Below are 23,854 nucleotides of genomic sequence, written 5' to 3'. Positions count from 1 at the left end.
TCCATAATTTTTTTCCCACTTGACAACTTTTGTCTCCTGATCATTGTTAGTAATTTATAGATATTATTAAGCTAAACATTATATAATGTAATATAAAATAAATATACTTCTTCTCGATATTTCAATTTTTTTCCCACTTGACAACTTGGTCTCCTGATCATTGTTAGTAATTTATAGATATTATTAAGCTAAACATTATATAATGTAATATAAAATAAATATACTTCTTCTCGATATTTCAATTTTTACGAAGAAAAAAAAGGTGCAGTACAAGGGCTCGAACCCATGACCTACTGAGTACAAATCTAACTCCAACCACTACAGCAAGCAAACAATACTATACAGGTATTCACTTAGAATTGGCGCTGACCACCAATGACGTGGCGTCCAGCTCGGTAGGCTTTAGCATAAAAATTTATGGCGCTGAGACGTTATAGCTCAACGCCAAACCCGTTGACGCTGAGGTTTTGGTCTATTTTTGCAATAAGTTTTTGACACAGACTAATTTTCAAATAAGTTTTTTAAAAGGGTTGAATTGTCAAAATTACGGAGTTTTTGGCCCATGCGAAAACGTGCTAAAGCAACTACGCAAGAAATCGAGAAGGATGCGAGCAAATTATTACACGTGACAGCACAGTTTGGAAAATTACCATTGAACTAAAACGTTAAGACTAAGGGTGCCACGCGGACAAATTGGATATCAGCGGAAGTGCCGACATTAGAATATTAGATGTACCTTGATAATCCCTCCAATAATTCCGAGAGAACCCATCTTTGGAATAAGATGTAACGGAAATTCTGCCTTCTCCCAGAACTACTAGAATCAACATGAAAAACAAACAAAATGTGGTATATTAAACTCAACAGGAAAAATAAACAAAAAAGGGTCTATATTAACCCATTAAGTGTAATCAACCTTGGGTATTATTGGAGCAACTTCCTTCTCCATAAACTGTCGGACATTCATTTGTAAATCCTTTTCCTCTTCTGTTAGCAGTTCATCAAGCTGATAGTAGTTGGATGCTTAAGGCAAAATTAGGAATTCATCAGCTAATTAAACCATGAAGTCAATTGAATTACTTTTGATGTGAATAAAGATGTGATTTACATCAGTTCCCAATAACAAATGTTCACAAACAAATATTGTGAGCTATTATTGTGACAACATTGCTGAAATCCAATTGTTTACTTTAGCAATCATGCGTATGCATACGAAATTATTTAAAAGATCAAAGTTGTACCTTGCACTTACTATGAACCCAAGTGGAACTAAAAGGTCAATAATTGTGTAGAAATAATTTGTTTGTGTTTTGTGGACATTCATATTCCTAGGTAAAGCACGTGTGAAGTGTGTTGATGCTATAGCTTCAAGCTCGCTGGTTGTGTGATGTGTGTGCATGCGCATCTTTCATGTCATCCAAAAGAAAAGACATCTTAATTATCATGAAAAGATAGGAACTAATAAAAATTATTGTCTTTGCCAAAACAAAGATTTTCTAGTTTTTTAAAGAATAAATTTCATGTAACCCTAGGTATGATGGTCTAACTTGCAAAAAAACGATAGCGGTTTTAGCACATGGCATATAATCCAGGGTATTATGGCCATAAAGTTTCACAAACCACATTGTTGATAATTTGGACTTTAATCTACCACACTTTAAAGTCCTTCACCAACATCTCAAATTTGAGTTTTTTATCCATCATATAAATGTTACATTTTTTAAATAAAGTATTCTTGATTTTCATATATGAGTATACTGGTGTGGTTTTGTGAATCTTTTAGACCATAATATTTAGGGTTATGTGTCATGTGCTAAAATCCTTGTGTTTTTGTGCAACTTGAATCATAATAAGTGGGGTTTTACAAAATTTACTGTTTCTTAAAACACATGCAACTTCAGTCAGACGATCAACAATTTCAGTCGGAATAATGTCATTGCAACCATGATATTAACTCTAGCTATGTGTAGCTGCCCTTATATATCAGATCTGGTACCTGCCGCTGGAAAGGTAGATGCTGCTGGTGTGAGCTTGGGGCAAGCTATGGACAACTTCAAAGCCGGCGACCTTAGCTCCGAAGACCCCATTACAAGACCCTTCAAAAAAGTTTCAGAAGACTTACTATATTAAACTAGTCATATGCACTAGGGAAAAAAAGAGAAATTTATATTTCAACCCTCATTATTATTAGCCAGTTGGTTCTCAGCTAGACCTAAAATTTGTATCTTTTTTACCTTAATACCTTCGTTAGATCGATTTTTTATGGTTTTGGGTAACATTTAGAAATGAAGTATAGTAAATATTTTGTGTACTTTAAAAATATTTGAAGCTACAAAACACATTTATCTGCAAAAATATACAATTACACATTTTTTTATTTTTATTGTAATTTAAAATTGAGATAGACAACACAATTTCTTCATCTTAGTAGCAAGTAAATATTTTACAATCATGTTAAAACATCTGGTTATCCTGAAAACTATGATATTTTTCTATTTTGTTGTTAAGATGAAGAAATTAATATTTTCTTCTACAACAATGTATTTTTTCTGTTTTGAAAAATTAATATTTTCGTTGCAACACACAGATATTTGGCTGGTACATGTGAAATTAAACGAAGTCAAACAGCCATTTGAATATTCTAAGGGGGCAAAGTAATCAGATATTAAATTCCCGAGCAGATGCGAACACGCAGAAAAAATAATTGGGAAGATCAGAAGAGAAGAGAGGACAGCACATCAGGCTGCACGGAGATTAAACTTAGGGGTACGGCAGAAAAAAAAAACAATCGTTCTCTCCTCCCTACCCTTTCAAAAAACATACATTTTAAAAAATAACCAAACCATAATAAAAACTGGCATAGAAATAAACTATATCACATTTCTACCCAATGGATCCCGTTACTATTTACGGATATGTAACCAGTACCTTTAAAAAGGACCAAGATTTTTCTTTATGTAAAAAAAACAATTAATTGGGAATGGTTGACAGATATCGTACCTGGGACTAGAGATCAAAAGCGAACAAATTGATTGATGTTGCACTTGCCAATAGAGATGGGCTCTACAAATTTGCAAATCGCACGGAAATCAATATGGGGAGCACAAGATATGGGAGATTAGCTAGCTAGTAGAGGAAGATGAAGAAACTAAACCAGGTCATGCAGCAGTCTAAATGTTAGCCTCTGTGCTCTTGATACATACGAAGGGAGTCGAGGCACAATATATAGACCTGCTATATGTTCAACCTACAGCAGCTAAAGATAAAAATTAAGATTAAGTTAACGCACATAAAACACGAAAAAACTATTAACATATAATTAATTAAGTTGTAGTTAACAAACTTGATAAATAAATAGATTTGATATTTTAATACAACTCCTGGATAGAAAGTTTTCGTACGAACGTACCGTTTAGTGGTTTAAAAAACGTGCTAACGGAAACAAAGGTGTAATCTGAATCTTAATTAATTAAGAACATGAACACTTATGACAATTTGAGATGATAAAATATATTTGAAGTCAATTGCACCAATCATAAAAATACGCATGGAGGCTTAGTCGAGCGATTAATTAACTGATCGGATGATTAATCGGGCCAGCCGGCCAGTTCGTCGGTTAACATAACGAAAACGTGGATAAAAATTATTATGCGTGATGTTGGTTCAATTGCCACGAATGTTTGTATGGGTGGTCACGCAGCCCTAGCGGTAAGACGATCTTTTCCACACGATTGGGACTAGTAGACTAAAATAATCGAAACAATTGCACTTGTTCAACGTTATCACTTATCAAAATCACAAATGGGGGATCAAAATAATACCATATGGACAAAGAAAAGAAAGATACAACACAGGCCGTTCGACCGTTGACTTGGCCCATTCGTACGGCTAATTCTGACATTGAACAGTCGCATAGTTTGAAAAAAAAAAACTCGGACAGCAGAATTGATCGCAACCAGCTGTGCTGGCCGGCTACCACAACCGCTACGGTTACAACTTACTCCTTTCATCTCATAAAAAAAATATATCTAAAAAGATAATAGGACGTTTTCTAGTCCACAATGAATATTTATTGTACTAACAAACATCACATTTGATCTTAGGTTGGTTTTATGGGAGGAGGGAGTACAATAGATGAGGATTGCAGGCAGCGGTAGCTATAAATGGCACAACGCTTTATCAGACCATTCCCAACCGAAGACACTAGACATAATTTCTATAAACTCTACATCATCAAGAAACTAGTACTAGACACTACTCTTCCAATGCAAACACCACTATTCCATACTTAAATTTAATGCTACTTATTATCTCATATGATATATTGGATGCTATATAGAAACCATGTCTTATGCAAGATATGTTTTTCTTCTCTTTCCTCATTTATTCACTTGTCACATCATTTTTTATTTTATATGTCAGCTTATTTAATGCTATGGATACTATTCTAATAATGGCCTCATGAACCCATGCTCCATCAGCAAATTTTCTTTATTCATTTTCTTTGCTGTAATAGAAATGATGTGCTAAAATACGTGTGAGCAAATCGTATAAGAACGCTGTTAATAAATGCAAAAGTATTAGAATTTAATACTATGTGATAGTCTTAGTATAAAACAAGATTTTATACTTAAATAGGAAAGATAATTGACGAAGCATCGGCGTTGAAAGCTCTCTCGACATATTCCATTCAAAAAAGAAAGCTTTGTCGACATAAAAAATAGTCAAACGGAGAAAACCTATCAGTACTTTGCAATGCCTGTCTCTGTTCTTCTCATGATGTATATGGGTCCTGTGAAAAATTGAGTGTCTAAGTATTTTCAGGATTTTTCTTAAATAACTTTGAGTGCCATAGTATTTATTTTTCTTAGAGTTCTTTGAGCATTGGAAGTATTTTAATAAAAAAAATTAAATTGGAAAATCAAATTAAAATCCCCTTCTGAGCTCTGGGTCAAAATCTAGCCCAACCCTTGTGTTCTTCCCAACCAAAGTCTATACTGTTTCCCCTCCTCCTTCCACTCGGCCGAGCAGTAGCACAGAAGTAGCTGCAGCCAAAGACCATTTCGCTTCCCTTTTCCCTTCCGGAAAAAGTACACCGAAGGTCCCTCAACTTGTCATCGAGTTACAAAATCGTCCTCCAACCGTGAAACCAGATACCAGGCATTCCACAACTAACAAAACCGTTCGCTTGAAGTACTACGGTGGTTTTGACCCCGGTTTTATCCGACGTAGCGGCTGAATCAGCGTGGGACCCACGTGGGCCCCATATGTCAGACTATCCACGTTCTCCTATTTCTTTCCTTTTCTTCTCTTTTCTCTTCTTCAGTGGGTAGGCGACGGGGCCAAGACTGGCGGCGGCCGAAGTGGATCAGGTCACGTGTGGTTCTCCAATGAGGCGGGGCGCCTACCACCACCGCGCTAGGTTGAGGGCTAGGAGCTTGGCCTCCGTGCCCACTGCCGGCCGCCGTCGCGGCGCCATCCTCCTCCTCTCCCGCCTCGCCCCGTCGACGCTCGCGCCTCCCGTCGACGTCACGCACGGCCGGTGCACGCCCGCGCCATGGAGCTCCACCAGGCTGCCGCCGTGCTTCCCCACCGCCGGCCGTCGCGGCGTTGTCCTCCTCCTCTCCCACCTCGTCCCGTCACCGCCCGCGATGCCCGAGCCTTCCCGCCGCCCATTGATGCCCGCGCACGCTCGTTCCTCCCCATTGACGATGGGGCAAGGTCGACGGCGATGGGGGCGATGGAGATGCCGCTCTCCCAGTCGCGCCGCCGCCGGAGTACGAGATGCCGTTGATGATGTGGGGTGTGATCCAGGGGAGGAAGGAGTGGTCGTCTCCCACGTGCTCGCGCCCTACTTCCTCCGACCCCGCCGGCGAGCCCGAGGCCGTCGAGCTCCCCTCCTACTTCAAGGTGCTCCAGGAGCGGCTCGACATTGTACTCTACCTCGGCCTCTCCACCGACGACCTCTCCTCCTACCTGCTCCTCCTCGCCTGCTCCATCCGCAAGAACACCTCCGTCGTTGTCGACCTCACCCCCATCGTCAAGTCCCTCCTCCGGTGCACGTTGGTAGATCGATTGATCTCCACGGCGGCGCTTCACTACCACCACAGCCACCAGATCAAGGCGCCGATGCCGACTTGGCTCATCGTGAAGGCTACCCCGCAGCCGAGGGACGGGGCCAAGAAGCTGGCCGTGGCAGCGTACTCGGCGCTCTTGTTGTCACCGTCCGTGTGGCAGAAGGCGCAGGACGCCAAGAAGAGCAAGGCGGTCGGCGTCGACGCCGCCCTCCCATCATCGCCGAGGATCACTTGCATGGGGCAGGTCAAGGGTAGGCCGAGGAGATGCTTGGGTGCGTGCCGCAGCGACCGTCCGGCCGTGAGGGGTAGCTCAGGTCTACTGGAGCGGCTCACGCTGGGGCTGTTCGGGCGGCGGTAGAGGCGGAGGACGTCGTCGCGGGCGTGGTCCATAGAGGAGAAGAAGAGTGATAGAGAGGCGAAAGGGAGAGAAGAGGGGGGAGAGAGAGAGGGTGTTTGACATGTGGGGCCACGTGGGTCCCACGTTGACTCAGCCGTCACGTCGGACAAAACCGGGGTCAAAACCATCAAAGGACCTCAAGCGAATGGTTTTATTAGCTGAGGGACGCCCGGTATCTGGTTTTGCGGTTAGAGGATGATTTTGTAACTCGATGACAAGTTGAGGGACCTTCGGTGTACTTTTTCCTTTCCCTTCCTCCCACTGACCTGGCAGACCCAGGCATTAGGGGTTTCTTCTACATCTTGCCGGGTAGTTTTTGTAGAAAGCTAGAGATGTTTTTATAGCAGTTTACGGCTGGGGAGACCAGCTACAAAAGCAGAGTTCTTTCTACCCAACACAAGGCATAACCATTGATAAAAAGACAGCCAAGAAAGGAAAACAACAAATCTAAAGAAACTAAAGCTTCAGCCGACTCCAGTTCTGGACATTTGTTGAACAGCCTCCATGATCTTCCCTGCCATCGTCTCCGCCTTCGCTTCTTCTTCTTGCTTCATCAACTTATACCACGGTCGTATATAAAACATCACACGAAAGGCAATAGTCAGAGGGGTGCATAAAACTTTCTTTCGGAAGATCATGTCGTTTCTGTTAAGCCACAAAGTTCAGGCAGCTGCCCCCAGCAGCATTATCAAAGGACCATTGTTTTTATCACGGTGGCCTATTATATCAGACAGAGAAAAAGTAATCAAAGAAGCTAGGACTTGAATCTCAGGCAAAGGCATCACTGATAACACACTAGAGAAACTTTGCTATATATGGGGCATTTAAACGTAATTCGGTCAGCATCTTCCAGCTCGTTACAGAGCACACAAAGCTATGAACCCTCGCAGTTCTTGACTGAGAGGTGGACTGAATTCTATCTCCGCAGGCTAGCCAAAGAAAATGTTCCTATAAATGACTATTTACAAGCAATAAGCACTAAACACTTACACGTACATACTTATAATGCTATGACTTAATTCTATCGAGAGACCACTCCCTGTTAGTCTGCTAGCATGGTGATGGTATTTTATGAACTCTTACATCATACCAGGCATGGAGGAATACAAAGGATGGAAAAGGTTATCATCACTTGCCGCCTACCTCACTTTTCGTGCGGCATACCCGCATCCAACTGCATTTAACTAACCTAAGCATCATGCTTATGCTAATAAATAATGTGACTAATTTCCTCGGGACTCCCACCCTTTGGATGGAGAAGTTAGAATTAGTGCAATCCGTTAAGTTCATTGTGAGACTGTATTCCAAAGTCAAAAGAGCAATTGGCCTGCAAAAATAAAGGAGTAGCACAAATGACTAGCCTAATTAAGTGAAGCATATAAATAAAGTACAATCTACTTATAGAACACTTGACTAATAGACTAGTATATGAACTATGGACACTAATAAATAAAAAGATAATTCCTTTGTTGCAACTATAGTCTTACAAGAAAAATAAAATAGTAAAGACATACCAGAATTTCTGAGAGAGACTATAGGACCGGAGACTATTCTAAGCCTAACTCCACTATTACTAGAGAGAATATGGAATGAGAGAATTTGCTCCTTGAAGTGTGTATTGTGAAGTTAGAAGATCCTCTCATTTATAGCCTCCAATGAGGCATTATCTGGCGGTTACTGAGGTCAGTGCACCTGTAACCGTCGTTTGGGAGCTATCTGGAGCGTCCATGTGGAAAGTGGCGATGAGAGGAGTCAGGGGTGGTTCGGCCTCTCATCACCGACCTTCACCAGAGGTTACCATTTGGGCCCCTAAGGCGGCTGCAGATGGTTTGACCCCACTTTATGTCGGTTTGAGCTGACTTGTGGGCCCATCAAACCATGTACTCGCATGTGATTCACCAGAGGTGTGTTTCTTTGCATGCCGACTCATTTCTCCTTTAGTTCAGTGTATAATTCATGCATCCATAGTATTTCTCTCCAATATAAGTGTAACTACATTATAAATTATATATGTATAAGAAATGTTAATTCTTCCTTTATTTATTAAGGCAGTTGATGGTCAAAATTGGTAGTTAACAACCGTCAACAGAGCCAGTGGAGATGGAAGCTGATGCAATGTTGGAGGCGGAGGTGGCGGCCGGAGCAAGCAGTTGGTGGCGGTGAAGGTGTTGCGGTCGCCTAGTGAATCGAGAGAGAGGATTCTTGGAGTGAGGGGTTGAGATAGAGAGGGGGGTTGAAGAGAGATGGTTCGGTCAGATGGAGCGAATAGATAAGGTTACACTTGTTACTGGTGATTGGTAAAAATAAGAGAGTTGTTTGATGTTATTTTGTCCTATCTCTAACAGATTAAATTTATAAACCCGTCACAGGATTAGGGTCGGCTATGACAGGTTGACAGGTGAGCCTAACAGAAGTTATCGTTGTTGGATGTATATATCGACCCGTCACATGTAACCTTCACCTGCGAAGGGCCTTAGCCCATAGCCTCTTTGTTAATGTCCTCTAGTCGAACCTTACAGATGAGACCATCCGTGATAATATATACACACACTACACGTAGGGTGCGTTGTATTAAAACGCAACCGCCTCCACCCCCACCCCCAGCAAGCAGTCCCGCACACCCCACCCCCTCCTTTTGGTTGCTCCTCCTCATAGTAACCTGTTTACTATACAGTCACCCGTACTATACATATACTCAATTACTAAATTTTACTGGCCATTCTATTTTTCTCACGGTTATTCCCCGTTTTTTCCGGATCGCAGGTCGGCGACGGGCGGTCGAGCGGCGGGCGGCCTCCGGCTTTTGCTTCCTCGGCGTGCCGGGTGGTAGGCGGTGGCGATGGTGCGCCAGATCCGATCTCAACGCCTCCGAATGGCAGTGGCTGGATAACCCCTGATTTTTTACTCCAATCGGAGGGGTGTGTTGCGGCCCTAGCAATTTGCCGGCGTTGTCAAGGCTCCCCTCCATGAACGGCAGCTCCATCTCCGCGTAGGCCCATGTCAAGAGGCGCTGGAGGCAGATCGACGGCCTGATGATAGCGCATGTCTCCAATGCCAGAGATCCCTCACTCATTCGCTGCCTGGAGTACTGGAGGCCTGGTCAATGCAGCTGAGGGCTCCTCCGCCGGCAGTGGGGATGCCACCAGATGTCAGCCTTGTGGCTGTCTGCTTGGAGGTGAGCAGCATCTGCGTTCGATCATGCGCTGCTTTTTTTCAAGCTACTAATGTCGCTGCTTGGACTAATTCTTTTCCCCATTTTTTTTCTGGCAAGATTCAGATGTATATGTTCCATTTTTTTCCCGATTTGAACTAGCCTTTTTCCAATTATTTTTCCCTGCAAGATTCAGATGTATATGTGGTCGCTCAGAAATTCACATGCATGTTCAATTTACAGTGTCAATGTCGAAGAGGAGGAGCTTCATTCTTTTTTGTTTGATTTTCAATTTCGTGCTCCAATGATCTGCAGCTCATCCCTATCTCGATGATTACATCTTCTCCCCGCAGTGAGTATTTCCGGCAGCGATTTCTTCTGTGTTCCTACGCCTAATAGAGATTTTTGGAATCGGGGAATTAGTACTAATATTTCCGTTTGATTCCACACCAGCCCATTCAGAGTCAATTTGTGATGACCAAGTGGAGCCCCTTTCGTCTACTGTAGTTTGCGCAGTACCTCTCAGCTGAATCAGGATGTTTTTTTCATTAGATTTTTTTTCTCCATTCTGCAAGCGATTCGACCCTAACTCCAACAATTCAACTAATATAAATGGGTACACGAGCAATGGTGAATGAGCTCCTCTAAAACCAGATTAGGTCTACAAAATTCCTGCATGTGTTTTTTTTTTCATTCTGAACATAGCACTATGCAATCAATATCATGGATTTAAGTTAATTCACATATATATTGGTTTAGATTTAGTCAGGTTTCGTGCAGGAGATCAAAAGAGGGATTATGAGTGGATTCAAAGGTTTAGTGTTGAGGAATCCAGAACACACTGTAGGCTACTGTCCCTAATTGTTGCTGCGGCTTCAAATAGCAAGTTTATCTTTGAGAATAATCATGACACCAGCACCAGAAGAACCCAGAAAAACCATGAGATTCTTGTTAGTGAGCAATATCATTCTGGTAGTACTGTTTACTTTCTGTTTTTTTCAAATATCATATCTCCTGTAACTGATTTGTACTAATGCTTGTTTAGCTTTCTTGATTCGAGCCCTGCTTTGCCTTGTGTATTGAAGTTCACTCACTACATAAAAAGCACAATAACTGAAGATAATTTGCTTCTAATCATGTCATGCATACATCTTCACTGAAATTCTACAGGGCGCTATGGATAGATGATGGACGGGCATGACCCAATTATGGGTGCACTGGAATGTTGCTTTCTCTTGTGGAATACTCTGTAAAATTGAGCTTGACTACCTATTAATTGTTTTTGGTGGTGCTGCCCAATAATATTGTGTCATTTGTCCAATTCATTCTATTTTATGAACTACTATCATTGACAGGCTACTATATTTATTGCCTGAAATGTTTATTATGGAGATGCACATGCCTAAAATGTTTTCATGATATGCATTGTGTTTGCGTTTGTTTCAGACGGAATGTTGAGAACCATCGATGTAATAGTAATTTAGTTACTAAGAGATAGTATGTTTGAGAACCATCGGTGTAATATTGACTTTGTTACTAAGAAATTTGATAGCAAGATTAATATGTTATGTTGAGAACCATTGGTGTAATTAAGTTACTAAGAGACAAAATATTGAGAACCATCAGTGTAACAGTAACTTGGTTACTAAGAGAAATTTTGTGGCAAGATCAATATGTTATGTTGAGAACTATCGGTGCAATAGTAATTTAGTTACTAAGAGATGTTATACGAACCAATTGGGATTACTACTATCCTAAGTAATTTATTTGCTAAGAGAAGAGCTAAGAACGAACTGAGAATAATTCAAAGTAATTTATTTGCTAAGAGAAGGGCTTAAGAACGAACCGAGAATAATTCATTTACTGACAGGAAGAACCAAATTGAGAAGGGTTGAAAACAACTTGGGAGTAATCCATTTACTGAGAGAATGAATAAATTTGGGAGTGCGGGAGTGTTAGTAACTCAGTTACTCATAGGTTGACAGACTCAGTAATCTTATTACTAATAGGACAATCACGAAAAAAGGAGGAAAGAAAAAAAAAGTGCGGGCCAGTTCAACAAGATTGATGGTGTGGGGAACCTTTTGATAATAACTTGATTACTTATTGAAGAAAAACCACTTATAGTAATTGATTTACTTAATAAAAGAAATTTTTGGAGAGGGAGAGATGGGGGAGTTTGTGCGGGGAGTGGGGGGTGGGGTGGGGGGAGGGTGGGGGTGGGGGGAGGGGGTTGCTGTGAGGGGAGTAGTTTAGTTATAACGCACCCTGGGTGCGGTTTAGCGCATCCCTCTACGTATCCTGGGTGGTTTCCTGGATGAGACCATCCGTGATTTTATATATATATATATATATATATATATATATATATATATATATATATATATATATATATATATATATATATATATATATATATATATATATATATATATATATATATATATATATATATATATATATATATATATATATATATATATATATAAAATCACGGATGGTCTCATCCAGGAAACCACCCAGGATACGTAATAACTAAAACGCTCCCCTCATAACCTACCTCCCACCCCCCACCATCACTCCCACCAGGAAACCACCTTTCTCTCTCCTCCATCCCCAACTGTCCCCCACTGGCACTCCAGTTCGCACCTTTTCTCTGTCTAGATTTTTCTTCCCACGTCCTTCTGTTAGTCAGTCGATTTCCCACATCCTTTTCTTAGTAAATGATTTACTTTCAGTTGACTTCTCCATTCAGTAAATTTATTACTCTACTGATTTACTCTCAGTTGATTTCTTCTTTCAATAGATGTATTACTCTTTGTTGATTTCTTCTTTCAGTAAATGTATTACTCTTAGGTATTTCATAGCTCTTATCTCATTCCTGATTTTTTGTACCCACATCCTTCTCTCGATAAATCATTTACTCTCAGTTGATTCATAATGCAAACAAGCTCAGAATTGCATGGAGGACACAAATATATACATAACAACAACAAGTGGTGTTTGCCGGCGATGGCTGCTACCGCAAGCTCCGGACGGCGCGCCACCGCACCTCCAACGCCGGCAACCAACCCAAAAGGGGTGGACAGCGACGGGCATAGGGGAGGCTATGGCGCCGGCGTTGCATGGACGGAGGAGGTGGCGGCACTGATGTGGACAAGAGCCGGTGGTGGACGACCACCGCTGATGAGCCGCCGCTAGATTCGGGTGGAGGAGGTGGCGGCGTCGATGTGGACGGAGCTGGTGGAGGTCTGGAGGAGGACCGCCGTATCTGCTAGGAAAAAGTACGAATTACCCCCCTAAACTTTCGCGGTCGTCCGAATTACCCCCCTCAACCACAAAACCGGATATTCTTCACCCCCAACTATGCAAACCGAACGAATTACCCCCCTCGACCCAATCCACGGTGGTTTTCGTCTATGTGGCGTACACGTGACACTCCAGTCAGCATTTTATTTTTTAAAATGGTGGGACCCACATGTCATACCCCTCTTTCTCTCTTCCTAATCTCTCTCTTTCTCTCTCTCGTGGGCGGAGGCATGCGCGGCAGTGCGCGGCGTGAGACGAGGATGGGGAACCAGACAGCAGCGTGAGGCCGCGGCGGTGGTGGTCCAGGTGGACCTCGCCCATGGCGGCCGGCGCCACGACGGCGAGCGACGCCGTCCGCCTCTCTGCCATGGCCACCGCCGTGCGCGCCACACTCCCCCTCCCCCATTCCCTCTACCTCCCCTCGCCGACGCTTCCGGCCGGCGATGGCATGTACTTGACCGGCACGCCGGCAGCGGCTCTGGCGCGGTAGTGCTCGTCGACGACGCGCAGCATCTCCACCACCGGCGGCAACGTCTCCTCCCGGACAGCACCTGTGCGTGCGACCCACTTCCCTCGACGATGGCGTGTACTTGACCGGCACCTTCCTCGGGACGCCGACGAACGACAGCGCCGGCGCCAACGCCGGCGGGAACACGTGCTTGAACAGCGGCCCGACCACCGGGCACTACTCGCAGCCCAGCATGCCAACCATCAAAGGAATGGAGGTGTGGAGGCGGCGGCAGCTGCACAGCCACTCGTACCGGCTGCCAGAGCCGTTCCGCGACGAGGTGCTCACGGCCACACATTTCTCCATTTCTAATCACCTTGGATGCATGCTCTGCCGCCACCAACCATGTCAGTAATAGTAATCTTGTATTGTCTTGTGTGCTCCATGTCTACATCTGCATGAAGGTGGTTGTCATGGTGGGCTGCGGCGAAAACGGCAAGGACATCGCGTTGGTCCTCATCGGCGTCGCCAAGGAGGTGCGCCTCACGACACTACACCATGACACTGGATTACTAACACACATCTGTCGGCAAAGAGAAACAATTACTGATAATCTATTTGTTAGTAAAAGATTTTGACGTACTATATGTCGGGAAAACTGCATAGTGAGACATATTATATGTCGGTAATTCTAAATGTATATTTTATCAAAATATCTGCCGGCAATAGTAATAGTACTAACCAATTATATGTGTCAACAAAACTTAGTGACCAGCTATTTGTCAGCAATGCTTGGTGCGTTGGATCAAGATCCAACCGTCTAAAATAGATGGAGGCAAATTAAGTGGGGAAAGCACCCCCAGCCATCGAGATCCATCGGAGGATGAAAAAAAAAACACCGCCTAACCCTAGCCCTCCCCTCATCGTCTCCCATCGCGCCGCCACCTCCTCGCTCCCCATCCACAGTGCACGCCGCCCGCTCTCCCTGCCCCCGAGCGCACCGAAGAGGAAGCCCTAGCTCCCCCACAATCCCTGCCCCCAAGCTCTCTCCATCCCGCGCTGCCATGCCCAATCCCCCTCCGGAGATCTGGGCGTCGGCGTGAATCAGATCGGGGCGGCGACAGGGAGTTCGAAGCACGAAGTGGCGGCATCGAACCGGAAACCCCACGGCGAGCGCCATCCCTTCCCGCACTTGCTCGATCCCTCCCCTCCTGCCGCAGTCTGCAGCCATGGCATTCCGATGTAGTGGGCTTCGAGCTCGAAGGCGGCGGGCAGGCCTGCGCGAGCACCGGGGGAGCAGGAGCTGCGGCCGTCCAAGTCGTGGGGGATCCTCATCTTCGGGCTTCGGCCTCATTGGCGCCACCACCACCACCACCACCTTAGTGGTGAGAAGGTAGCAGAGCAAACCCCCCTCCTCCCCTCTTCCTTGTTACTTTTGTTGATAGTAGACGACATGGTTAATTGATTGTTCTATACAGCTCTGCTTTTGACGCGCCAAGCATGCTAGCTTTGCTGGTTTAGTTTGACGCCTTCCGTGATGACTGATTCCATTTAGTTGTGGCTATTAATTTGCTCTTGTGCCTGCAATTCAGCATCAAACGCTCCAATTAAGCTGTTTGCATCGTTTCCTGCCCAAGGTCCTAAATCTTATCTTAAGATTGCAAGAGCACTTCAGATGGGTAAACCTTGTGCTAGGCAAGTACTTCACTTCCATCCTCATCTTTGCGAGGTGTGGTTTGGTCTTGTTGCTTGTGAGCTGCTCTAATTCGATGAACTGATGTTGGATTTGCAGCTACTATGTGACCATTGGCACTCTGATAGACAGGCCAGCCAAGCTTTCTCTGGATGACATCAAGCGAGGTTGGTGTGGTGAATAATGTGTTAGTCATCCCAGCTAGGCAAGCCTTCTGTTTGATGATATGTCTGAGAGTTTCTCAAGTATTTCAGTGTTTTTATTTTGTGTCTGCAGGAAGCGGCCCAAGTACAATGTCACTGCCACTCTGCAGGTGGACTTTGGTGTCCTTGTGGTGTATGTAGATTCTGATAGCTGGATTGGTGTGGCATGCTTTTAATTTGGTAAGTGTGCAGGGAACAGGAGGACCGAAATAAGCAAGAGTAGGAAGGTGAGGGGCATAACATGGGATATCTGCGCTCTCGGCAATGGTTGGTGTTCTTCACTTGTCAATCTTGTTTGTTCGCCAAATGTATGTTAATTTTGTTGTTCATAGATGAATGAATTTAAGTGTTTACTTGAACTGCCTTCTGATATATGAATGGTCTCTACAACTGCTTGCCGGAAGGATGAATATAAGTGTGTACTTGAACTTTGCAATTTCCTTCAGTTGAAATTAGGTGGTTGTCTATTCTTACAACAAGCAGTCATTATAAATGATATACAGCCCTGAGACTCCAGTTTCTAATTCACATTATGAAAATGCTATTTACAGTATAATGCCAATAGTGCTGTTAGTTGGAGCAAAACGTTGGATTCAGTACAGCTAGATGATTTGTTTCTGTTTCGACTGCTAGACATCATTTTAAATTTTGTCATATAGTTGATTAAATGGATCCCATGTAAACTAATTTCAGTTATATTTTGCTCTATCATTCATTGATTTATTAATTACCAGTCGTAATAGTGGGTTCTGATTTGACATTTCGGTTGATTATCAATCGTCAAACTCTTTTGCCTTGTAACTGCAGCTTTAATTCTATAAGTGAAATCTCCCCATAACATAGAAGCTTTTGATGCTCAGTTGTCAATGCATTTCTTATCTTGGTTATACCTTATATCTAAGCAATACACTTTTACATTACAGGTGCATCAATATATCAAAATATACATGTGAACTTTTGATATGGATGAAGTGAGCCTGTACCTTCCAATTCGATGCTTTTCAGGATATTTGCCAGCAACAAGATGTATACAATATATAAATCTGGCCAAGTCCAGATAATGTAGTTATTTTAGCATCCCCTTTTCTTATAGACCATTATATGTTCCATCTTTGGTGTCATTTCAAATTTGTATGTATGCACTATTCCCACAATTCCTAGCTGAGCTATGTGATTTTTTTACTTGTATGTTGGATTCACTAATCTATTAGTGAAATTAGTGAAAAGTACACTTAATTTGTCATGTGTTGCTTGTTGTGATGAGCTCCATTTATTTTTATTTTTTTTTGGCCTGATATATTCTTGGTGTCATATTATCTGCCGGGAAAAGTATGAGTCACGTCACACTATTTGTCAGCAAAGATCCATATGTCGGAAAAGGTCCGTCTGTCAGGAAAAAATATCTGTCGGCAAAGAGCAAAAAAACATTGCCAAACTATCTGTCAGCACGGATTATCTGTCGGGAAAGACCTTTGCCGGCAGCACTTGTCCTGACAGACCATCTCTGTCGGGAAACAAATTACTGACACATAGTTTGCCACTAGATAGGGTTTTTGCTGAAGATATGTAGTAAGGAAACTTGGGGCATGGTGTAGTGCGACCAAGTCGACGGAGGAGGCCACGATGCCAAGTATGCCAACATCCACCTGAGGCCATAGGTCAAACACCTGTGTGAGGGCGGGACGCTGGTGTTCATCGACGGCTCGCGCGTCGTCGCCCTCGCCGCCATGTACTGCACCGGGTACGTCTACTCGTTCCCGTTCCTGGACACGGATAGGATGGTCACCATCGACGACAACCGTGTCGGGCCGCTGTTCGAGCACGTGTTCCCGCCGGCGTTGGCCTCGTCGCTGTCGTTCGTCGGCGTCCCGAGGAAGGTGCCGGCGCCATGGTTCTTCGAGGGAAGTGGGTCGCGCAGGTGTTGTCCGGGAGGAGGACGCTGCCGCCGGTGGAGGAAATGCTGCGCGCCGTCGAAGAGCACTACCGCGCTAGAGCCGCCGCCGGCGTGCTGATCAAGTACATGCCATCGCCGGCCAGAAGCGTCGGCGAGGGGAGGTAGAGGGGATGGGGGAGGGGAAGTGCGGCGCGCATGGCGGCGGCCATGGCAGAGAGGTGGACGGCGTCGCTCGCCGTCGTAGCGCCGGCCGCCGCCGTGGGCGAGGTCCGCCTGGACCACCGCCGCCGCGGCCTCACGCTGTCGTCCGGTTCCCCCTCCTCGTCTCACGCCGCGCGCCACCGCGCATGCCTCCGCCCACGAGAGAGAGAAAGAGAGAGATTAGGGAGAGAGAAAGAGGGGTATGACATGTGGGTCCCACCATTTAAAAAAAATAAAATGCTGACTGGACTGCCACATGTATGCCACGTAGACCAAAACCACTGCGGATTAGGTCGAGGGGAGTAATTCGTCCGGTTTGCATAGTTGGGGGTGAAGAATGTCCGGTTTTGTGGTTCGGGGAGTAATTTGGATGACCGCGAAAGTTCAGGGGGGTAATTGGTAGTTTTTCCTATCTGCTATGAGTAATGAGTTGCATGCATCAGTCCAAACCAACGACATGCAAGCAAGCTTATATATATATCGAACCATGCATCAAGAACGTGAGACTCAGTGTTAACCGGTAAAGCAAATAATCTATCGCTAGCTTCTATACAAGTCAATGGAATACTCAGATATACAAATGAATCAACTAGTTCTAAAAAAACAAATGAATCAAATGAGAATCAAATTAAACAAATGAATCAAATGAATCGCAGGCTCGATCATTCGCAGCATTGGCGGATTTGGACTTATTGGATCGATCGATCTCATGGCTTCCACGCGCTCGTCCACACGACAGGCTGCTCCTTCCACGCAAGGAACGCTCCGGCAGCGGCGGAGTCGTCCGTGGCACCGCCGTAGTCCCGCATCGACTAGCCCTCTTTCCTTGTACCGCCGGAGAAGGGACCGCGCGTCGCCGGCGACGTCGTCGCTGAATGCCGCTGGCGACAACTCCGCCGACCGCGTGCGTCGCGCCCAGGACATGCCAGTCTCCCACCGCTCAGCACGCAGGAACTCGCGCCGTCGGCCTCCTAGAACGCTTCCACAGGGAGTTATCCTCTTCCAACTCCTCTGTGTGGTCTCCGCTTCATCGGCTTTTCTCCGCCACCACCACGTGATCTCAGCTGTCACGGAGGAAGGCCAGCGGTCGGTTTCTCGGTTTCCCTCGTGGAGGAATGAACAGAGGGGGAGCGGGGAGGAAGGAGCAGCGAGGCTGCCGACCTCCTGGAACGGTTCCTTCGTGGTCGAGGGCTTGGATTTGGCGGTAGGTCGTCAGGGCGGATCCCGGGAGGCGGCGCCAACTCACGGACGGACGATGCGCCACCACGCCTCCATCGTCGGCGACCAGTCCGGACAACCCACCGTTCACCAATCCGGAAAAAAAAGAGCGCTTGTGGAAAAAGGGACGATGGATGTTACAGTTGCAAAGATTGTATATATAGGAGCCAGTAAAAGAATAATCCCACTATGGGGGTGCGGAAGGGGGGCTGTAGAGGTGGGGCCGCCTGGTGGGGGGAGGAGGGGGGAAGGGTGGTGTGAGGGGGGGGGGGGGGGGGGGTTAGGTTGTGGGGAAAATATGTAGTGCAAACCACATATGTATTGGAAACTTGGAAACTAACGTTGGATCGAGAAATGGACGTCCGAGATTCGTCCACGTCACAATGAGTTAAAATTTAACTCCCAGTAAAATTTCAACTCATGAGTGAATCTGCGAGTTAAATTTTAACTCATGATGACGTGAACGAATCTCGGACGTCCATTTCTCGATCTAACGGTAGTTTTCAAGTTTCCACTACATATGTGATTTGCACTACATATTTTCCCTAGGTTGTGAGGGGGAGCATTTTAGTTAGTACGCACCCTAGGTGCGGTATAGTATGTATGTATGTATGTGTGTGTGCATATATATATATATATATATATATATATATATATATATATATATATATATATATATATATATATATATATATATATATATATATATATATATATATATATATATAAAAGAACTACTATGCAGCACCCTAAGGTGCTACGTATTAAACAGCACCTGATACATCATGCAGTTAAAATTTAACTCACCGACGACCAATCTCGATCCCGCCCTTACACCCACTCCCCCACTCCCATAATCCGAGTAAATTTTTACTTGATGTTATCCATTTGTGTGCCTTGTGATTCACTGGTGTTTGCACATTGAGTTATTTATTAACTCAACAATACAATGAATTGTTAAATACGAAGCCAGTTATTTTTTAATTGGTTGCGAGATAGCCATTGTGTATCTTGTGATCCAACGGTGTTTGCACATTGAGTTATTTTTTAACTCGACATACTAACTTTTATCTGGTATGTATATTAGGGATTCCCATCGTATAAACCGTCCCCCCACTATTTACTCTCCCTCTCCACATTACTGAGTTATTTTTTAGCTTCACATACCTTAAATTTTAAAATTTGTTTCTTTGTGCACAATTTTTCTCACAGTTATACCCCTTTTTTTCCGGATCGCAGGTAAGCGACGGGCGGTCGAGCGGCGATCGCAGGTCGGCGGCGCGCGGCCGCCGGCTTGGTCTTCCTCAGCGCGTCGGGCGCAGGCGGCGGGGTCCCTCCAGCTTCCTCCGATGGCGGGCGACAGTGACTGCCTGTTTTAGCGGCGTGCGTCGGGCTCGGCGGGGCCATCCACTACCCGGATCCGGCGGCGGCGGCCGTCCCTCGCCCGGCCCCGCACAGATCCACTAGGGGCTGCGGGAGGAGAGCCCAGGGGCAGTCTCGGCGATGGCTGGCGGACGACGGTCGTGCACCGGGTGGAGTCCGGTGGTGGGCGGCGCAGCCGCTCACTTCTTTCTGCCTGCTGCCGTCATCGTGGTTGTCCTCCACCAGCTCGCCGTGTGGCTGCCGCCTTCTCCCCACACCGCCGCCGATGGACGTCGACTCCGACTCGGCCGCCGGGGGCAAGCCCACCCAGATGGACCTCGGGGACTAGGTATTCCACAATCTGATTATCCTTTCTTCCTCCTCCCTATTCATTTCTTTTCCCTTTTTGATTTGTGCCCAGGAACTCTAGTTCGTCCCAATCTCAATTTACAGTGTCGATGCCGAAGTGGAGGAGCTCCGTTTTTGTTTTGATTTTCAATTTCGTGCTCCAAGGATCTGCAGCTCATCCCCATCTATCAATTAAAATTTTCATGAACGCCAGACCTTAATAGAGACTCGGATTTTATAGTTTCTGAAAATGTACTGCCTTTCTTATCTTATAAACATGTATTATTGCTGATGTACCAGTAATGCTTGCCAAGACACAAAAACTTTAATGAATTCAACTATGCAAGCGGCGAGTCCGTAAGTACAGAAGCTCTAATCAGTTTTATATCACTGTACTTGCTATTCATTCGGTCTTTACTTAACATCCCTGAACTTCAATTTGCAGGTTTGACAGCTGGTTTCATATTTTAAGATACCACTCAGTCAAATTCTTGTGGTAAATATTGTCAATTTGTCATTGCTCCCATCATCTACTACTGCTACTACTACATCATTAGCTTCTTGTATCTGAAATTGAAACACATTTTTCACCTTCCACATTGGGATATCTAGAAACCAATAGGATTTTTTATTCATAATAATGTGTTCTTGAGGGGTGCATATCTAGAGATGCAAGTGAGGACTGGAGTTCCTTAGTTTTGAGATGCATGAATATTTTCTCGAGAAGTACAGTAATTTTGCTTTTGCATTTGTATTTTCTTCATCATTGAGTTCTCCCAGGAGCTTTTTCTACTTGAGATTTAGCTCTTGTTCTGAAACTTTGGGATCAACAGAGCAATTTAAGTGGAATTGTTCTCGTGATTTTGATGCCAGCCTATCTAAAATACATTTTGTTTTCTGAGCAGTACAGATGCATGAGCAGTACATACTTCTGCGGCAGTAAACGCAGATATGTCCATGATGAATTTTCGGGCTCTGATTCATTGATAGTGCTAGTAATATCAGAACTTATTTGATGGACTAGCTGTTCACATCTGATGCATTTGTTGCATTTCTTGGCCTTTTGTGTTCTCAATGAACAAATATGTTTGAATGGATTCCTCTTATACATGTGTCCTCAATGATTTTATCTGTAGATTTTTAGGAAAAAACTGTTGTTAGGCTAGTAGTTTTCTGAAATTTTCTGCTTCAACAGAGGAGCTCGAATGATGCCTGAAATGCTGAACTTCTGTTTTTTTTAGTACTGCCACATGAGCACTGAAATTGTCTAGTTCAATAGAGCATTGTTGATCGGTTAGTATTTTTCTGAAATACCCTAGTTCTTGTAGAGCAGCACAAATGAATTTTCTTTGATCCTTCACTGAATCAGTTAGCCATATGATCTTAATCCTTCACTGAATCAGTTAGCCACATCCTTCACTGAATCTGTAGAGCTGTTTTTTGTCATCTCATTTGTGTGGTTTTGTTAGTACTTTAATTAAATCGAAGTCAGGGCATATTCTCTAACAATTGTGCCTAGATGTTCCTTTGCGCTGAACGTATTGTTGTTGCTTAAACATCAAGGTATTCCTTAGTCTCCTTTGCTCTCTGACTATACATATTCCAGATAAATTTATAGCTGCTATGGCACTTGTGAAGAGTGTCAATTGGTGGTAATATCACGGTAAGCATCCTTTTTTGCACGACACTTAATAGTACATTGTGTTTCATTCCTCATTTTCATTAGTAAATTTCTGGTGTTATCTATGTGATAGATTGTGAATTGTTCTTCAATTTTTCAGGGCTGTTATCTGAACGGAATAGCTGATGGTGATTCTGATACTATCAGAGTAATACTTTTCTAAAGGACATCTGACTACCACCCATTATCAAAATCCATGCCTAAAAACGGAATCATTTTTTCTCCAGGACCATATGGACACCGTCGCTCACCGAACACTGCCGGTCGCCACATCCCCATTTCTCTGCTGCCACAGTCGCTGCTTACTGAATGCTGGAATGTGTGTTAATTTTTTTTATTCTTGAATTGTTGTGGTGATGTGTCTGTAAAATTATCACTTCTGTGCAGCTTCGTTGTGATTTAATGTGCATTTCAGTGTAATAATCATTTTTTTAATTTTTCATCTATCGATGTATATCTTGGAGAAAGTTTACTGATATTACCTTTCCTGACAAAAGGCGTAAATAAATTACCAACACTCTCTTTTATTTTTAAGTTACAGTAAAAAATATCACTAATATAAACCTCATCACGAGTAAAGGGTAGAGTATTTTTTTTACTCTCTTTTATTCATAAGTCAAAGTAAAAATTTCACTAATATAAACCTCATCACGAGTAGAGGGTAGAGTAATTTTTTTACTGGCACTCAAATTAGAATGCACCGTAGATTATACAGTATTTTTTGATGGGTAAAGACGCATAGTAATTTTTTAACCGAGCAATCAAATTAGAATTAAACACAGATCAGGCCAGTAATTTTTTTACTGCGTGCTCCGTAGGGCGAGCATATGAGGTGGGCAAGAAAATTAGGGCGGAGACGTGAGTGATTTTTTTACTCGGCATACAAAAGGTAATGATTTCTTTTCTCAGTAATTTTTTTACTGATTACTTTAGTCGGTAACTTTTTTACTCCCGATAGGATGGGTGGGAAACACGGAGCAGATGATGGATGACGGGAGAAAAACGGAAAACTCGGTGGTGGTTAAGAAAATCGGAAAAACCGGGATAGGAAGCGCTGTGAGTCGCGCCACGGTTTAACTGGCGTGCACCGCTTGTGTGTGGCATCACGCAGCGTGACCCTATATATCTCCCCCTCCTACCTCAGTTAAAGGCTGATCAAAACTCTCTCCCGCCAGTCAAACCTGAGTCAAACCCGCCCATTGACTTCCTCTCTTGCCCACCATTTTTTTTTTCACGTCTCGCAGGAATTTCACAGTAACATAACGGTCATCGTGCAGTAACAGGACAACTTTTCTCGCAGTAACAACATCGAAAAATAGTCATGATGGATCTAGTTTTGTTAAGCATTTTTTTACGAACATCATGGTGCAGACGGATTAGAAAAAATACTATATAACTTGAGAGATATTGCTCTCTAAAGAATGAGATTTACTTTTTTTTTAAGTTCTCGTCTCGCTGGAACGGCGTAGTAACACAATGGTCGATGTGCAGTAACACGACTACTTTCCGCAGTAACAACGTTATAAAATAGTTATGATGGATCATCGTGTAGTAACATGACTATTGTCTCGTTGTAACGTCGTTTTAAAGCATTATGGTGAAAACGGTTCTAAAAAATAATATGCGATGTGAGAGATATTATTGTTTAAATATTAGAACTCTAAAAGTTTACTTGTACTAAGCTTGCTACTATGTATGTATCTTTGTATCGACAAAGAGAAGTACTTTTAGTACTTGTGTTAACTTGTAACCATGGGTTCTAGTCTTGAATTTATCAATTTATTTTCTTTTTTTAAAAAAGAAAATAATGGGAGGAAAAATAAGTGAAGGGAGGAAAAAATAGATGGAGAGAAAAAAAAAGGAAAAAGAGAT

The 23,854-nt window shown here is 43.8% G+C and overlaps 2 protein-coding genes, 1 long non-coding RNA gene and 1 pseudogene across 10 annotated transcripts in view; 3 read left to right on the top strand and 1 right to left on the bottom strand.

Annotated features, from left to right (window-relative positions):
* The window catches only part of LOC4340976 (acyl-coenzyme A oxidase 4, peroxisomal), a 31,818-nt gene extending 29,731 nt beyond the window's left edge, over positions 1–2,087 (bottom strand). Inside the window, exons 1-3 of the mRNA XM_026026202.2 lie at positions 1,997–2,087; positions 917–1,023; positions 737–814 (exon numbers count right to left, since the gene is read on the bottom strand). Of these exons, the coding sequence (XP_025881987.1) occupies positions 737–814; positions 917–1,023; positions 1,997–2,087 (276 nt within the window). The remainder of the gene's footprint in view (positions 1–736; positions 815–916; positions 1,024–1,996) is intronic.
* A 6,953-nt stretch (positions 2,088–9,040) lies between these two features.
* On the top strand, positions 9,041–10,946 carry LOC9270325 (uncharacterized). 3 transcript variants are annotated; one of them, XR_010741990.1, is made up of 4 exons: positions 9,041–9,128; positions 9,238–9,649; positions 9,869–9,977; positions 10,796–10,946. It is a non-coding gene; the product is annotated as an uncharacterized lncRNA (long non-coding RNA). The 3 variants fall into 3 exon arrangements; XR_010741989.1 differs by having other exon boundaries at positions 9,056–9,154; XR_010741988.1 differs by lacking the exon at positions 9,041–9,128 and having other exon boundaries at positions 9,189–9,649.
* Positions 10,947–14,257: 3,311 nt separating this feature from the next.
* On the top strand, positions 14,258–16,521 carry LOC9270148 (sulfite oxidase). Of its 5 annotated transcripts, none has more exons than XR_001546463.3 (6): positions 14,258–14,775; positions 14,975–15,077; positions 15,175–15,242; positions 15,352–15,388; positions 15,471–15,545; positions 16,202–16,521. XR_001546463.3 is itself a non-coding variant. In XM_015786088.3 (6 exons), exons 2-6 carry the CDS (start codon positions 15,058–15,060, stop codon positions 16,237–16,239), a joined length of 231 nt encoding a protein of 76 aa, XP_015641574.1. In that variant the 5' UTR covers positions 14,258–14,775; positions 14,975–15,057; the 3' UTR covers positions 16,240–16,521. The 5 variants fall into 5 exon arrangements, 2 of the variants coding, with proteins under 2 accessions (XP_015641574.1, XP_025882419.1); XR_010742214.1 differs by having other exon boundaries at positions 15,175–15,262; XR_010742213.1 differs by having other exon boundaries at positions 14,861–15,077.
* Positions 16,522–19,789: 3,268 nt separating this feature from the next.
* Positions 19,790–22,428, top strand: LOC4340973 (uncharacterized; annotated as a pseudogene). The gene is made up of 4 exons (XR_010741987.1): positions 19,790–20,302; positions 20,747–20,814; positions 21,029–22,130; positions 22,210–22,428. The product of XR_010741987.1 is annotated as an uncharacterized protein (transcript).
* The last annotated feature ends 1,426 nt before the right edge of the window (positions 22,429–23,854 follow it).

This window comes from Oryza sativa, chromosome 6 (assembly GCF_034140825.1).
Source record: "Oryza sativa Japonica Group chromosome 6, ASM3414082v1".
Classification (NCBI taxonomy): domain Eukaryota; kingdom Viridiplantae; phylum Streptophyta; class Magnoliopsida; order Poales; family Poaceae; genus Oryza; species Oryza sativa.
Note: the sequence above shows the minus strand (reverse complement) of the source record. Positions and strands in the feature narration are given on the sequence as shown.